General features: G+C 34.1%; 1 protein-coding gene across 3 annotated transcripts in view; it reads right to left on the bottom strand.

The window, feature by feature from the left end:
• rno (rhinoceros) overlaps positions 1-11,814 on the bottom strand; it is a 34,464-nt gene extending 22,650 nt beyond the window's left edge. The window contains exons 1-4 of one of the 3 annotated variants that reach the window (XM_053767723.1): positions 11,522-11,814; positions 10,343-10,642; positions 7,420-7,614; positions 6,486-6,702 (exon numbers count right to left, since the gene is read on the bottom strand). In XM_053767723.1, the coding sequence (XP_053623698.1) occupies positions 6,486-6,702; positions 7,420-7,614; positions 10,343-10,512 (582 nt within the window). In that variant the 5' untranslated portion in view covers positions 10,513-10,642; positions 11,522-11,814. Of the gene's footprint in view, positions 1-6,485; positions 6,703-7,419; positions 7,615-10,342; positions 10,643-11,033; positions 11,228-11,263; positions 11,364-11,521 lie in introns of those variants that run through there. The other 2 variants (XM_053767724.1, XM_053767725.1) reach the window with 2 other exon arrangements.
• Positions 11,815-18,170: the final 6,356 nt, after the last annotated feature.

The following is an 18,170-nucleotide window of genomic DNA, read 5'->3' as shown; positions in this document are numbered from 1 at the left end:
TTTGATGCATTCAAACTTTATACATAAACGTGAACGTAAATACAGAGTCAGTCCTCACTGCACGAGGCAGTAATCTCGCAAAACGCACTGTCAGTCAATAAATTGTACTATATTATTCGGATTTTGCGAAGGATGAACTGCCTGAAGCGTTAAGTCTGTTGCTGGTTCAGATATTCCTTGTTACCTTGTTAGCGACGAGATCTCGTTTGCAGTCGAGCAAATAATAATATTCTAGCGAACAATTCAATTACCGTTTGCTTATCTCGCTATTTGTCTTTCCTACAGAGATATAATGAATAAGACGAAATTTTGATTAGATGCCTCATCCTCATCTTCAAGCTCAAACGGCTGGGCCAAATTTTATGAAATTTGGTATTGAGGTAACTACCTCAACACCAAATGTAATAAATGTATACATGATGTCAACAAACACCTTGGATTAATACATTCAAAACATACTTATTGGCATTATTGAGTTTTCACCCGGTCCAATGTGTGGTTTGGGTGGGTTGAAACGGGTGATGTGTTCGGCTGGGTTTTAACTCAGGATATTAACCATCTCTGTCTCCAATTGGTAACTAACCCCAAGATTCGCAGAGTGCGAGTTTCTTAAACCTTATTTCTCACTAGTTACGTTTTTAAAAATAACTTTAAAAGCTTGAAAATAACCGGCCAAATGCGTGTCAGACGTACAGTGTCGGGTACCGTACTTAACTACAACAACTGAAAGAGTTTCGTACTATGCCAGCAAATGTTGAAGTTTTATAGTAGAATACAGTTGGTCGACTATTACTCGTAAACTTATGAAGGCAAATTAGGTGTGATAGTTTTCCTAACTAGTAATTACACAAACGTAAAACCGAAACGTAGTACGTAAGTAGATGGCGCTAATAGCTGCCTTGTGTCAAAAAATGTTAGACACATTTCATTGCTTTAACAATTAATTTATAAGACAATAGCCAATAATGTAAAGTATAATTGGCACCTGGTTTGGGTTTATTTTCCACATATCTGAACATCGATCATAAAACTTTATGTAAGCGCAATACATGTATGCACATGAGATAGACATGATTATCGCGAGAATTAGGTATAGAAATAACATTAGAGGGTGGGTGGGGTGGCGAGGTGGAACCTCGCGTGGAAGTCGTGCGGCTGTTGAAATGTGTTCAGGAACGATATTCTGGTATGTTTCTTCGTGTGCAGGGAGAACCTATTGCGCCGCGGTTGGCGGGTGGCATTCAGTCATATTTTTCTACCGGCTGAAAGACCCAGAAGGTAAAATTGGGGCTAGGATGAACTTAATACAATAACCACGATAAATAGAGAAATAGGGATAGATTGTATAAAGAAAAAGGATTAATGTAGTACGTGAAAATGACCAGATGCCGTGAAAATAGGAAAATAGTTAATACAAATTATTTTCTATTCGATAGCAGGGCACAGTCAAAGGACCGTTTCACACACATTGCGGTTAAGTACTTTTGAAGTATATAAACACACACATACCAGTTTCTGTATTGAAATTACATTACGCTCTCACAAAGCGGGTTCCATCGGGTAAAGCGGTATAAATGAACGCAAACTGAATAACGAGGGAAGCTCCGAGAAAACACCGCAGGCAATAAAAAATAACGAATGCAGTTCGTTAGAAACCGGCTAGGAAATCTTGCCGGGAAATTGTAAATTTTAATCCAATCTTTTATTATTTTATTGAGGAATTCCATTCTATTTTCTGTAAAATTAAAAAGGAATTAAATGTGCACCATCAAACAGCTATCTAATTAAAGCAAATACGCTTTTTTTTTAATTTTTTAGATGCACTTTATGGCACCAGTCTGCTATCTCTGTTTGATCTAATGGTTGACTGATCGAGAATGCCATATAGAGTTAAGTCCACCTTTTGTCCATACATTAATTTCGTGCATGAAGTTTTGAAATAAATAAACAATGTTGAATACCACACCAAAGGCCACAGTTTTAAAAACATATTGAACAAGTTGTTTTTCTATTCAAATAAGAAAGAGAAGAAATATCATAATCAAAGTTTCTCACATAACAAGAAATTGATTTCGTACATGGCGATCTACTTTAACACTTACCATATTCTCCAAGTATTTAATAAGTCGTCGTATGAAGTGAGAGAAATTATACCTATTGAAAATAGTTTTCCCTAGTATTGGAACCGATAAGTTTGAAGGAATTTATCAACTCGTGATATTTGTGAAACTGGAATTTATATTATGAAATGAACTATGTACATGACTATCTATAATAACTGAAAGCTTTGAGTACATTATAAACGTCATATTTGAGTAAAAGCCATAATGAAGACTACTATTGTAAACTGCCATTTCTACTCGTATTTTCCCTTAGGCAAAATACGACATTTAAAAAGTGTAATAAGTCTATAGTACTACTAAGTGGACACCCGGGGCACTCAACATAGAACTATAAAACCCTTTTTAGATCTACGTGGAGAACGCGGACGGGATTTAATACTACACAAAGACTAAAACTACTCGACATCGCGTTATTATCTATATATACGTCTACGTCTCGATGTGAGTGGCCCGCTCCGGTACGACTAAATTGCAGTTACAGCAAATCTCTATTGGACTTTATACTGTTTTAAAATTTGTTTTTCAAAATGTTTTCCAATATGGTTTTAATGTAAACCGTTTATTTAAAACTAGCAGCCCGTACCGGCTTGGCTCGGAATAAACCACGGGTAAAACCATAATTATCAGAAATCACCATCGACGACATCGTCGTTCCGTACATAGGTACGGAACGACGATAGGTAGGAATCTGGCAACATTTCAAATCCAAAAATCAGAAGAAAAACATGCGGTTTTTCTTTTCTCCCGTATAAAAATTAATTTATTTAAATGTTTCTTTACAAAATAAAATAAAAGAAGTTCAGGATTCGTACCATCAAAAGATACAACGTGAATTTAATGGTGTTACCGCTGAGCTATATACTCCAAATCTTTAGTTGACGAAATTTTGAATGGGATTATTCGTTATTTCTTTTAGCCCTCATTAACTACCCTAAAGGTCAAATTTTAAGAAATCTTGAAACACGGGTTTCATTATTTTTGTTGCATAACATTTATGCCAAGTTTCAAGTAGACCCGTAAAGATTTTCTTTATTTTTCATACAAACTTTACCCCCAATTTATACCTTCCCCCTTTAGAGGTCGTATTTTGAAAATTCCTTTCTTATCTGAGCACCACGTAATACCTATAGCTACTATCCAAATTTCGCGTTTATAGCTTCTATGGTTTAGGCTGGGCGTTGATTAGTAAAAAAACGCTTGTTCTTTTATATATATATAGATATACTATTACATTAAGCAATTATTGCTATAAAACGTGACAAAAGAGTCGCCTATTAAAATTGATAAATATTCAATTCCGTTGTGTGAAAAAGGGACAGATCATTGAAAATAAGTAACAATAGTAACGGTCAGAAAAATAGAATCTATAGGCAAATCTCTGTTAAATATTTATAAATCCGATTTTTATTTGCTACATTTGGGAGATACTTTGCATTCAATAAAGTACAGCCAAGAAAAATACACTAGAGAAATTTCTACTTCGTGACAGGACGTCAACGACAACACGCCAGCCAGCTTTTGTAAAGTCTAAGCATTTATTCAGAAATTGACCTTTACAGGCACTTAAGACGGCTTCTGACGGCTACTGCTGAGAAAAAATAGTGAAAGAATGTCATTTAAACAGTGTTGGTCGGCTTACGATTCTTATTTTTATTACAAAATACACAGAATACATGATCAAAAAGTAGACAAAAATAAGATCGAGTCGTGAAAAAAATATGATTAACCTAACTAAATATAAGAGAATCGTTCTGACCAATCCCCTGTCGGCACACGTTGACGAGTTGACACATGAGCCGACTATCAGGAAGCTCAACCATAAGGCTGCGTTTCCACCAGAGATGCGGAGCGCTGTTAAGCCACCAGAGCTGTGCTAATCGAGGTAAATAGAGCGATTCTATTGGTTCTTCAAAAACACATCCCTCGCTACCCATTTTCGCACATCTCTGGTGGAAACGCAGCCTAATAAAGAGAATCTCACGAGCCAGTGATATTTACAGATTATGACAAGTGTTTATTTATGTATCGACTATTAGACAAGATTTTAGTAAATTATCAAAATGTCAACACAATAAGGTTTAAGAACAAATTTCGTAAACAATAATAGTATTTTTACTGGTAATTTTATATTTATTTATTAATATTTTAAAAATGATCGGGATATCGAGAAATTCCTTAATAAATAATTTTACTCTTTCATAAAAGCAACTTGAGTAGTTACTATAACTACTAAAACATTTGTAAGAAGAATATAAATACATGAACGCTGAGAACCTACAGTTAATCGAATTCAAATTCATATATTAATTAAAACTCTGTAAAACCCTGGTGTGTAGCCTATATATAAAATATTATATAACAAAATGTTAATTAAAGTTGCGAACTCGAAAACAGATATTGCCCTCAGGAAGCCTGATGCAGCTCGATGCAACGCGCTCTCGGTTCTGGGAAATACTTTAAACAAAACGAATTTCGCCCTGAATTCAGGTGAGCCCGATCGATAGAGCTACATCGCCCGGGTCGTAATCAAACGCAAAATTAGTATATATTGAATTCGAATACTTATAAATACTATAAAACCATGTTGCAAGATATCGGGCCGCTTGAGCACAAATATGCTGAATGCAATTTCATTTGGTAAGGTAAAAAAAATAGGTCAAGTTCGAGATGGAACTTCGTATTCTATTATATGCGGTTGGTACAGTTACCGTGCCTAGGGATCGAACGCAATCTTAAGCTTGTAAAATAAGGTCGCTTTTAGAGATCTACTTGAAAGGTTGGTTTACGAATTCCAAACAAACGACAAAATTGGCAAAGAAATAATATACCCTAAAAAAGGTAAATAACTTAGAAAATTCTCGAAATTGAATAGCAGACTGGCCACTTGGGGACTAATTTCAATTGGTTTCAAACAGTTGGGATTTAAAACGAACTCAAACACTACATTGTACGATCTGAATCAAGATTATTTCAACATACCTGGGATAAATCACGGCACGTAAACTCAACAGGAACATTTTAGCTCTGGACGTCACAGGGAACTGACTATTGATGTTTGTTGTCCTGTGCTGTAATTACTGTATGATGCGCAGCAACTGCACCCAAGTTCAGACTTGTGAAGTTGGCGGGAAATGTTCGGACGCTTCGCCCGTGCATCAACGCGTCACTTCATTACAGAGATCGCTTGATTTATATGTTTAAACGTTGTATTATTATTTTAAAATGAATCAATTCACCAATATTTGTATATTAATTTTAAATTGGATAATTACGAAATTGGGTAAAAGTATACTTTTTAGTTTTCATTTATTACTACATCAAATATAACATGTAAAGTTATATTTCATGTAGTATTGAATACGTACGGGACGTACGTCGTGTAGGTAATACGTAATTAACAGTTTATTTAGTGTTACGGTTTTATTTAAACAAAGTTTGGCAATTTACGACTTTTCGGCACGTAATAAATAAAATATGTTTTCAACACCGTCCAATGAAAAAATGCAAGTAAAAAATCAATTCAATCACCGATCCTGTGGATTCCATTCACTAAATAAATTGGAATCCGAGTAGGATCTCGTATGCAGAATTCAGCAATGATTTTTTTACTATTCTATTTTGGTATTTCATTCATTGTCTGGAATACATTGAAGAGCTAGCCAACGAAATATGAAACTATTTTCGAAAATGTAGTCGGAATATACTGGGATTTTACTAGCGTATCGGAACATTACAAAAGACTGTATGGAAATATAGGGTATATTTTACGACATATTTCAACGTCCAACTTAGAAGCGATCAATGTCAAACTTAACAAGTAAGAAATGGCCAGGGGCTAATTTTATTCATTTGAAATGCATACGCTATCGATCGATACGCGTTTATAAATTCATTATCAATTCCTCATGTGAATTTCCCTGAACTTTGACAGTTTTCATAAGGAATGCATGTTGCAATCGATTGAATTGATATACTTTTCGCTCTTGGTAGCAGGGAGGTAAGACTCTCGGCCTCAGTCATATGAAGAAAATTGCGAATGCTCTTGACAAATCCATTGATATATTTGACGAGCTGCCGACGGAATGGTGCCAATACAATAGGCGATCGGACAATCTCCTTGAATCTTACAATTATTAGAGTGAACAGCTCTTATGACTGAGCTCTTATGAGCTTTCTTAAAGTTTGATCCCTAATAAATGAAATCAGGCGTATGTCACAGAATGTCTTCATAGAAACGCATGCCATTTTAATATTACATACTTGTTACATGAGATCCCAGCGCATGGTTTCCATGATTATGGCACAGGTGTCATTTTCACTATAACCCGCGAACCAGTGAGAAAGTTAATAACGCGCGCTTACCTCAAGTTCTTCTAACACTTTCTCGAGCTGGTTCTCGTTGATGGGCATGGCGCCTGCCCTGGCCCGTTCTGCGTTCAACAGTTTGAGCCAGGCCGTGTCGATGGCATCCAGGTCATAGCTGCAGGCTGCCTCCGCGCGCGCCGGCGTCGTGCTCAGGTGATGCTTGTCAGGTTGGAAGTGCGCGTCGCGCGTTAAGTGGATATATTTGTCCTTGGGTCTGTGGACAATTTTTTAATTTGAAAAGCATAACCATTTTTATACTATACTCCATTAGCTTGCATGTTATAGAAGAAGTGTCACGTCTGTCACGTCTGCATCGTCTATATGAACATAGAATAAACACAAAAACTACTGGACGGATTATTATATGCTTTTCACCAATAGTTAGTGGTGTGATTCCTGAGGAAGATTGAGGTAGGTTTTTATTATGGTTTAACCCGAGCGAAATCGGGACGGCTGCTAAGAAACTTCTTATGTATATCGGGGGTACTGTTCATGTTTGAAGCGAACAGCTCTAATATATTGCTGATCAGTTTAAGGTTAAAATAAGACTTCATTATGGCGCATCGATAATCATCTTGTCTGATTCTGAATGGATTTATTATTCACAGTCGGCGGGGATTCCCCGCAAAGGAGTAGTTAGAATTATTTACACAACAAACTTTTGATAAAGAATATAACATGTCCATTCTCCAATGTGAACTAAAGAACAGCTTATATTTTTGAACATATGTATCGTGTAACAATAGAATAAATTTACTACAAATTTATGTTACTTTTTCTTGAAGTCTCTTTCATCTGAGCGTTTTTTTGGTTTCTTCCTCACCCGTAAAGCCTCTTTCGTACTTTTTCTTCTCTACTTTGCACGGATTCGCGTAACAAACTACAATGCTAATATTTTTTCACAGAAGAACTTATAATACCCTATACTTACAATTTGAATTCTTGAAAGTCTGGTGGCTTGGGGTTGTCAATAATTTTGACTTTGGGCGCCGGCAGCGAGTCCGGATTGACTGGCACTTGCACACCTCGCTCCCAATCCTGCTTCCACGTGTCCGTGATGACCCAGTACTCACTGGCCGTCAACGGCTCAGAGTCTGGTAGTTTCATCGCGCTGATGAGATCTTTTCTGAAAACCGAATAATGAACATATTGATGATACTTATTTTAATTTTGTTTTACTTTTGTCACAAAATTTCTCACATTTTACAACTTTTTATTGAATATATCATCAACATTTCATAAAGCTTACATGGAAATTCTGTACCTATTATAATATGATTATCACAAAATTATAATTAAACATCTTATTTAACAATGGTAAATTTTAAAATGTAATGAGAATAATATTTAACAGTCATGTTGTTGACTAACCAAGTGTATAAAATAAATATTAAAGCCTCTGTGAAATGTAACTTATTTACTGCACCATATTCCACCTATCCTATTTTTTCCACATTTCTTTCATTTGCTCAAATAAGATCCATCACATCAAATAGCTCTGTTATAGAAGGTATTGTCAATCCAAAACTTTCGTCTTACTTGTAAATGTACATATATTAATATAAACAGGTTTTAACAAAACACTTTTAAAGGACTATTAAAGCATATGTACTTTTGTTTTCCTGGTGACTGTACTTTTGTTTGACAATAGGGATACCCGGCTTCAAGCTTTTAATAAAGCTTATATTTGCCTATATTTTATATAATTAAGCTATCAATCCGCTTGAATTTTTGACGATATCAAAATGGTCATTATTACAACTAATTTACACAAAACTTAACCTTGACTTATCAAAATGCTGATACTGCATTTAAGTTTTCAAAAGTTTTATAGTTTTAAATATTTAGTATTAATAGTTATTTGCTAAAACTATTTGTACAAATATAATTTCATCCTTTGATTTCAATTAGATGTGTTCACTTTTTGCTCGGTAAGTATAATATGATATTGATATCCTTCTTTTCAGATTTTTGGAAAATCCTGAAAAGTATCACACAAAGTCCAAAAAGAATATGCACAGCTTATACAATATGAATCTTCGCCTTAGCATAATTACAGTTTTAATTTTAGGATAAGTAGCTTCTAAAGAGTACTCAAAAGCTTAAAAATTTAAAAGTGTCACCAACTATGAAATCTTCAGTAGTTTGCTTCTAAAACTCTCATTCAATTCAGTTGAAATTTGAACTGTTCTTTGGACAATAAAATGTATTTTTGGCTTTTACCACAAATGAGAAAAAGATGTGGTTGTTACAGATTACACCTTAAAATTTGTATTCATGGCTAGGTTATCACAATAACATTTTCGCTTAGCCATCATTAATTTTTTACATTTACAAACCACCTAAAATATTCGCAAAAGCATAATTTAAATATACCTATATCAAACATGTATATTTATTTAACTATAAAATATGGAATAAAAGAGCAAGGATTTTTTTTGCAAATAAAGAATGAAAAATTTAGTAAAATTTGATTATGAATTTCAGTGATCTCTTATTTTTCATCCAAAAATTTTTATTCTCAATTTAATTCATGTGCTGAAAATAAACTTATTTTCATTGGATGCACATTTTTATAAATAGAATGTTTATCAAGTAATCTTTGATGATGAAAACATAAATGTATTAATATAAATATTGTATATGATTATATAAAATCTAACATTAATGTCGTCTAAAGGAATAATAACACATAAGTAGTACTGTGTGTGTGGATTAATAAATAATGGCATATTATTTAATCATAAAATATAATCATATATCAATATATTGGCAAATTATTTAATCATCACACATCACACTTCTGAGTACAAAATCTTGAGTACAACATTTACATAATAATTGCACAACAACATAAAGTAATAAAATATTGATTCCATAAATCGCTAGCTGGCTTATACAAATTTCTAGATATACATTTTTATATAAATCACACAAATTAAGTTATCCCCAAAGTAAATTTGAGGCTTGTGTTATAGGATAGATACCAATTGAAGAATGATAAAAAAACAATGACATTTCAACATTCAATAAAAGTCAATATGAAAAATAATGATTTTCATATTGACTCTACTGGGATCGAACCCAGAAACTGGCAACTGGCATGACCACCATCATGCCACAAAGGTCATGAAAATGTATTCACATAGATAGATCCTTAATAATAAAACCACACATCATTATTTTCATTATATAGGTTTCAATTTGGCCTCTTCTTCTGTAATGATTAAAATTTCTAACAAAATTGTAATGTAAATGTAGAATTTGCACAAATTATAAAAAGTTCTTATCTGCCTCTTCCTCCTTATTGCCTTCGAGATACAAACCTAATCAATGATCATTGCACAGCGTTTCATGACTAAACATTATAAATTATTTACTAATTATTTCACTAAAATCGCAAAGCAAAATCCAAAATTTCAGCTACAGCCATATGTGTTTGGTACTGATGGTCAAAACTATTCAATTGCAAAATCTTTAATCTGAAGTGCACCACGCTGATAACTGACCAATCCTCAACACATACCTAGGCTATTTAGTGGGCATATTTACAATTTAAACAATTTGGTCTCAAATAAATTGATTTTACTCTGGTCAAAATTATTGTAGTCAATCTTTAAAATCTGACTTGCGTTAAAATAACAACAATTGAACACAAAATAATTAACACATACTGAGGCCACTGCTGACTTGAAAACACAAATGTTAAGAATAAAATGTATTCTTTAATTTCTTTACAAGCAACAGTCTTACTCAAACACTGCAGGCAGCCCTTCGCAAAAAGCATAGGTGATATTTCACAGCACTACACTTAATATTTCTTGCAAAAAATGATTTAACATTAACACACAAACCTGAATAGTTCTGCAGGTGCCTCTGAGGCACTTCTGTTGTAAATAGATGGCATTTTAACGTCGGGGCGGAGTTGCCACAGTGCGTCTTCGGGCTCTGTCCGGCGTCGCTTAGACGTGCCGGCCTCTTCTCCCCGCACTCCGGTCGCCCGTTTTGTGCCTCTAACTGACATCTTAAAGTTCGCTCACAACCTACATGTTCACGAACCTACTACTGCTTTACACTTAGACCGTGGCAGCAGCATTGTGTAAAATGTCACATCTTCCACTACATGATGGCACTTTAGATAGGTACAATGCAACCTGGAAATAAAAACAGACCTTTTTAATAACCTAAAAAATTATTGAAATTTTATGACTGTTATTACATAGTTTTCTGATGCAAAAATTACTATAAAAATGAAATGACCACAGTACAAACATTCCCAAGGTAGGTAGGTAATGAAAAGACTGATATCACTGCTGATTTTGGCAAAATAACTGGAGCTCATTTTAGCATTTAATTACCTATCAAAACAATTACATGCATCTAAATTTATCAAGTTTTATACCTATTTTGTCCTAAAAACGCAACAAATAAACGATAAATTCGATAAAAAATGTTGTTTGACGTAAGAAAGAAAATGTCAATTCAGAATTCAACAACGAGATTTGTATTAAACGCTTATTACAAGGGATCAGAGTTTCATCTCACCATAAATGTAATTATACTCAACAAAGCACGCAAAATTCATTGTTTTTCATTTTGTCACGAAATTAAACAGAAATCCCGTTTGACGTTTCACTTTATTGCACGAGTAGGTAATATGTATGGCGGGCATGAAGACAGCTCCGCGGTACTAGTAAATAGCGGGGCAGTCATTCTTTCGGCCAAACATCGAATATTTATACTGGTATCTGCATTATATTTCAAAATGCACTCACATAGCACTGTTATAGATTCCAATGATACCATTTTACAATAATTAACCGTAAATATTTATCTCACAAGTAGTGTCCATTGGAGACTACATAACAAAATTGACAACATAGATAGCAGCACTGTTTTGTTGCCAGATTGACGTGAGTTCTACGCATCTATTCGTTGTATTATGACTTGAATGTATAAGTTGTGTATAACAAAACTAATGTAAAGCTATTTACAATCATGCAATACAGTAAAATAGTTTCTAATTTACGTACATTTTCTAATATAGACATTTGGCGCCATTGATCCAAAAACCACTTAGGTCACGTGACTATGTACGAATCACCAACGCAAGCCAAGTAAAATGGCCAAAACGCACATCGAGTTCATATAATGTCATTGGTTTTGAAAGGAACTTTTCGCATAACTTATACATTGAGATGTTATTTCAAATACATTAAAATCGCGAACAAACCAAACACGAACACATATTCAATATACGTCAGGTTTGTTAGCAAGTAGCACAAAACTGGAGAATAAATTACAACATGACAGACATGAACATAGAGCAGAGATATCAATAAGAAGTTACGACAATTCGCCACCAGTTGGCGCTTTAGAAAAAATGTTGCCATTACTAAATAAGAATTAATCATAATGTTTATATTTTATAAAATAGGATAATATTTATGTAGTTAATTATTTCTTAAATATAATTTTGATTTAATGTGAATTAATAACCAATCGGTACATAGTGTAATTGTTATTATTCAAGTATTTTATTATTTTGAAGATACATGTGTTGCCTTTTCGAAATTAGACCTACTGAGTCATAAATTCAATGATGCTGAATAAATGATTTTGTCTCAACCTTTTTTAACACAATCTTTTTCATATACCTATATCGGTAAGAGGTATATAAAAAGAAAATTAATAATAGATAGTTATATTTTTCTAAATGTTAGGTCTTAATGATAGCAACTACAAAATCTAGGTCAAACAACCGCAATAAACACCTTTCACTCTGTGCGCTCCGCACTAGTACCATTCATTCAAATCTCATTTTATTCTCGCCGAGAATTAAATTCTCAGAAACAAGTTTAGCCCCCAATAAATAATAGGATACCGTATACTTTGAATTGACCTATTGTCATCCCCGGATGGCCCGACTGTAAATAATATCATTGACTCATCGACATAGAGCTAGCTGTTGACCAGCTGGGGCCTAATCGCGAGTAGTGGAGACGAGACCTGCGTAGGAGGGAATATATTCAAGAAATTGTGTCTTATCCTTACTGCAGTGATAGAAGTAGGTATGCCAAGTAAAGGCAGATATACGCCATCTACTGACACGTAGGTTAGTTTCCACAGGTAGTTTTTACCTGCGCAAAGCGGTAAATACAACACAATTTGAAAAGTAGGCAGGACGTGAGAGCTTATAACGTATGCCCTCCGCTGGTTGTGGTCGCTGGACTCGGTCGCCGCCCGTCGCGCCACAACGTGACATGGCGGGCAGTTATACCTGCTTTGCGCCGTGATAATACTTGAAACTCTTCATGACCGCGACTCGCTGCAATCGCTTTATTAATATGCTATGTAATTAGACTGTAAGACCTCCTTGAATAAATAAATGCATGCATTCATCTGACTCGATTAGGGCAGCATTACAGCAGTAGTGGTACACGCCACACTAATCCGAAAGCCTGTTGCGCGTCTGACTAACCTCACCGGAAACAATGTCGGAAGTAACGTGTGGCACTCCCCTTCCATATCGCGGAAAGTTTCAGGTTATAGAGAAATACAACATTTCATGGGTAAAGGACCAATTTAAATTCAAAATCACATTAGGGCCTAAAACCGTGTAGATAAAGGCAACCACGACGGTGTTGAAAGATAAACTAAAAAGAGCGTCATGAAAGAAGTCCCGCAGATGTGGCGCTACAGTCGTTCACAACAGCAACGTGGCCGATCTATATTGTTGATTCCAAATATCTATTCCGCAGGACTTCCTTCGTGGTCCAGAATGAAATACTGGTGTAGGTGCTTGAGTATTACACTCAACTCACTTGAATACAAGGGCGCTTTTCCATCAGACTCGCGATGCAGCTATATGCTGCGAAGATATGTGAAAGCTACGATGGTAGTATGTAGCGGAGTGAGTTAGTTGTGCTACGGAGACCTACGAAGATGCGCAGCCGCTAGGCCGATGTACAGCTCGAGCTATAAGATCACTACGATGTTCATGTTGAATGGAGGGCATTGTATACGCCTTGTGGCAATCCACACCCACAGTACGCATCTATATGTGTGACGTAAACAAAGAACGCTATTGGCTTAATTCGTTTCGCTCATATAAAAAAGAAATATGCTTATTTATGTCAGAGCTAGAAATAGTTTTATGTCAGAATATAGATAGAAATATATTGTCAGAGCGCTAATATCTTTTGTCCCTGATCGTCAGCCCGGTTTTGTAACTCCCAATCATAGATGTATTAAGAACTATTTAATACATCTATGCTCCCAATCTGCCGTTTTGTATGAGATGGGTCGGAGTTATCATGTACATTCATGGAATTGGTAGGTACTCCGTCGGAGTACTCATAAAATCCATGCGAAGTACTTGTCAAGTACTACACTCAACATTATGTACATCTGACGAACGAATTGATGTTTTTAAAATTGTGAGTCCACCGCAGAGCATGACATGGGAAGTTGCATGGAATGTTTGTTTTAATCTATATTTCATATAACGCGTCACCTGCGAATCTATGAATATTGGCTGATTTTCAAACCCATAGCAACGTTGCATATACAGTGATGGAAAAACACCCTAATGGTTGCGTGTTGACGATAAGCTAGACTAACGCGCTCAATAGGCTAATTGGTCGGAAGGGTTTAGAGAAACATACGTTTGTTATTTGCTTGCCTAACTGGGGTGCTTCAATAAACGATGCATATAAGTATTCAATATTGTAATTCTATGTTTTCACGACCGAAATAGTTACCTCCTCATCATGAACGTGACGTAAAAACTAGAACGTCTAAATAAAAAGTGTAGTGTTTAGTGTTCTAGGACTTGTCGACTAGTTTTGGGCTTAGATATCGAGAATACTTATTAAAACAAAATATACTTTGCTAATCGAATTTATTGACATAATTACATTCTGTTAACAAGTGATATATTGATTATTTTATAAGTTTAATAGCTTTTATAAAGCCAATCTTTACAACAATACCGATTGGAATTGATAAATAAATAATACAAAACGTGTGGTGGTCGCGGATATTTAGATCTATCACCAGGCGTTTTCACGAGATGAAAAATAGAACATTATGCTTTACACTTTCGCTGATAAACCGGAAAATTACAGAAAAGATATATTACTGGCACAGATTACGGGCGTCGTCAGTTTGACAATTTTTTTCGGGAAGTAGATGTTTAAAAAATAACACTACCTACATAGAATATATTCCGTAATCATCATTTTCTGTAAGTATAAATATGCAAAACCGGATTTACCAGGTTAGTAAAAAAAAAGTCAAAACTTTAACTCAGTAAAGTTTTCTTTTACATATTAAAATTTTAAAAAATATATATTTATGATTATTACAACAGTGAAAGCACAATGTTAGGAATGAGACACGTACTTGTAAAACACCCGAAACCTGGACTAGAATGCTGACATCATAAACAACATTAGAACAAGTATCGTCCGTCACTGGTGGTCTGGTATCAAGAGTTTCCAAATTGTATCCCGAGTTAGTCCCGCTCCCCCCGCCAGCTGGTGCGAGCGATTAAAATCTAAAAATTACCAAAATTCGTAAAATAAATGTCTATCTTGTTCGCTATCTATGTGACGCTACTGGTGTTTTACAAGTAACTCTAAATTATAAGTAGTGTAAAAGTTGACGATAATGTGATTATTTGGACAACAATAATTCGTATGTAAATCACACCAGATTAGACTATTAATAAATGTTACATGATTCTCAAAAATCAATTGATTTGTTCATACAACATACATATAACATACATACAAATAATTTTACACACTAATAACAAAAATAGAAAATATATGAAAAGAAATTCGTTGTATTTTTCACGGGTGGAATGCTAAAAAAAGGAGATTCATAAGGATATTCTTATTGAAACTTAAAACTAGTTTGCACTGTGATCTGGTCTACACATAAAATATATACTTATTGTAGCCATATTGATTCTTTAACATCATTATAAGAATTAAAAAAAAAACACGAATAAGTCTTCATGGATTTCGATTATATTCGATATACGTTTAATATAACCTGGAAATAGCAGAGATACTAGCTCCCATTGCAAAGTTCCGAGGCGGTGACTGTTAAAATTTATTTCTAATTTAGATTAATATTCTTATTATGATGGTAAAGAATTGATGAATTATCGAAACTTATCTGTTGTGAAATATTAATTTACAATTTCCGCCTTTAAGCACAGTTCATTTTAAACATTGACAGGAACCAAGTATAAATTCCATAAATGTTGCATGTTATTAATTACGACAAAATCTCAATGGCAAATTCTAATGGACAACCGAAGATATGGCATATTGCAAATGGACGTACCAAAATTAGATCACATTAAACGGTGTAAAGGTGTGCCCAATTTATATATTTAGCATGTAATATGGTATATTTATGGATAACCTCATAATAAATATTCTCCCAGACAAGGCAAACTCATAAATTTGTACAAGAAACTCTCAACATCGCCCAAATATTAATCGTGAGTCTCCTTTAATTTTTAATAGAATTTTAGTTAAATATGTTTTGTCTCTGTCAATGTCAAATATTGTAAAGTGAGATAGGGACAAAACATGCTTAAACAAAAAGTTAGAGGAATAGTACATATCTATGAGTTTACCTTTGCAGATATTTCATAAAGATATTTGTATATACTTTCTACATATTAGTAATTGGAATATTTATTAAATATGTATAAAGTGCAGATGTTTGCCAGTAAATGACAAGAACATACGACAGACAGTAAGTTTTGTATTATGTTAGAATCGCTACATTATGAGTTAAAGACAGTATATATTTTTATGCTATTTAGAATCAGTACACCCATTATATTTAAGCAATTTAGTAGATACCTTAACGCCCCCTATTGTATAATTTTTATATATGAACATCAATCTCGACGACATCGAATATACGATAAAGTAGATTAATAAAAATATTCTAATAATTTACTATTGTCATTAAAATTGCGAATAGCGGCAACTATGTGATACTTACAGAAATATAGGTATATAACTTTCACAGATAAAAAAGAAATACCGATTTAACACAAAACAATAATGAAAAATTACATATTTGCGGACTCGATCAACTAGAAAAAAAATATATTAAAATGTTATAATAATTACATGCAGACGTTAGACCAACTATGTTAATCATAAACTCTGATAAGGTGACTTAGTCACAATACTAGACTTATTTATTTACAATTGCCATATTGTACCAGGTACGCGAATACTGTAGTTAGCTCAGGTTATTGTAAAAGCCGCGACATTTCATTCACTTTTTGACATTATTAAATAGCAATTGGCTATTTTAGGTACTTGTAAAAATAAAATGCATACAGTATTTCAATAATCAAACATGATAATTAAATATCAATATCAGTTTCATATGGTTCGGAATGTTGGGCAGGTGATGGATGAAAGGCGACTGCATGTTGCGGAGATGAGGATGCTTCGATGGATGTGTGGAGAGACAAGGATGGATAAGATAAGGAACGAATATGTGAGAGGGAGTCTCAAGGCAGCACCGATAATAGGAACATTGGATTAATAATTAATAGGCTTGGATGGTATGGTCACGTTATGAGAAGGGAGGAAAATAATATTGTAAGAAAGGTTATGGATTTGAAATTGAATGGGAAAAGAAATAGGGGCAGGCCGAAGAAGAGGTGGATTGAGTGCATCAGGCAGGATATGGCTAAAAAGGAAGTAACTGATCGGTTAACATCAGACAGGGAGAATGACATGCTGTACCGACCCCACATAAAGTAAGATAAGGGTAGGCTGATGATGATCAGTTTCATTATCTACTCGATTTAACATTTTTTATCTGATTTTAAACGCTTTTGACTTCCAAAAGTGATGTCACATGACGTCAATGTCACAAAAGTTTTGACATTATAAAAAGTATACATTTTCGTTAGTCGGAAAATAGCCAATCACGTAAACTTCCACTTACACTACCGAATATGATTTTACAACTCTGTAATGAAGACTGACAACAAAACACGCAAAAATGCATTTAGAACACGCAGAATTTAGAATATTTCAGGATATGCATAACGAGAACACCTTACGTGTCGCAATCAATGAGTTTAAATCTACAGTGCATTTAAGATCCAAAGTTGTGTAAAAAAAGCAATAATGATGAACAATATTGAACATATAACAATTTAAAGGGCTGGCCAATCAAAAACTAATGTCATTTGCAGCATGTTTTAAATTATATATCTTTCATGCACTGTAAAATATAAAAAACTCTCAATTTTTAACAGGGTACTTGACGACAATTTGTGAGAACTAAGACTTCTATAGAGACACATGTTGATCAATCAGTCAAACATAAAGAACATAATAAAAATAAATTTATAATACTTGGACTAGTGCTGCAATATATTCAGAAATAATAATAAAAACAGTCAAATACCCAGTTCCTACAGAAAAAATTATAACTTAATCGTTAATTTTATATTAATTAATTATACTATTACTACAAAACTAATTCTTTGTTATTTTTGGTATACATTCTTACAATAATCTAATTTTAATAAAGAACCCCATTCACAGAGTTATACATAATCTTATTTTGTAAGTTATATTTCTAACCCATCCATCACTCAGCTGGCCGCGCGTTTATTGC

This window comes from Plodia interpunctella, chromosome Z, assembly GCF_027563975.2.
Source record: "Plodia interpunctella isolate USDA-ARS_2022_Savannah chromosome Z, ilPloInte3.2, whole genome shotgun sequence".
Classification (NCBI taxonomy): Eukaryota; Metazoa; Arthropoda; class Insecta; order Lepidoptera; family Pyralidae; genus Plodia; species Plodia interpunctella.
Note: the sequence above shows the minus strand (reverse complement) of the source record. Positions and strands in the feature narration are given on the sequence as shown.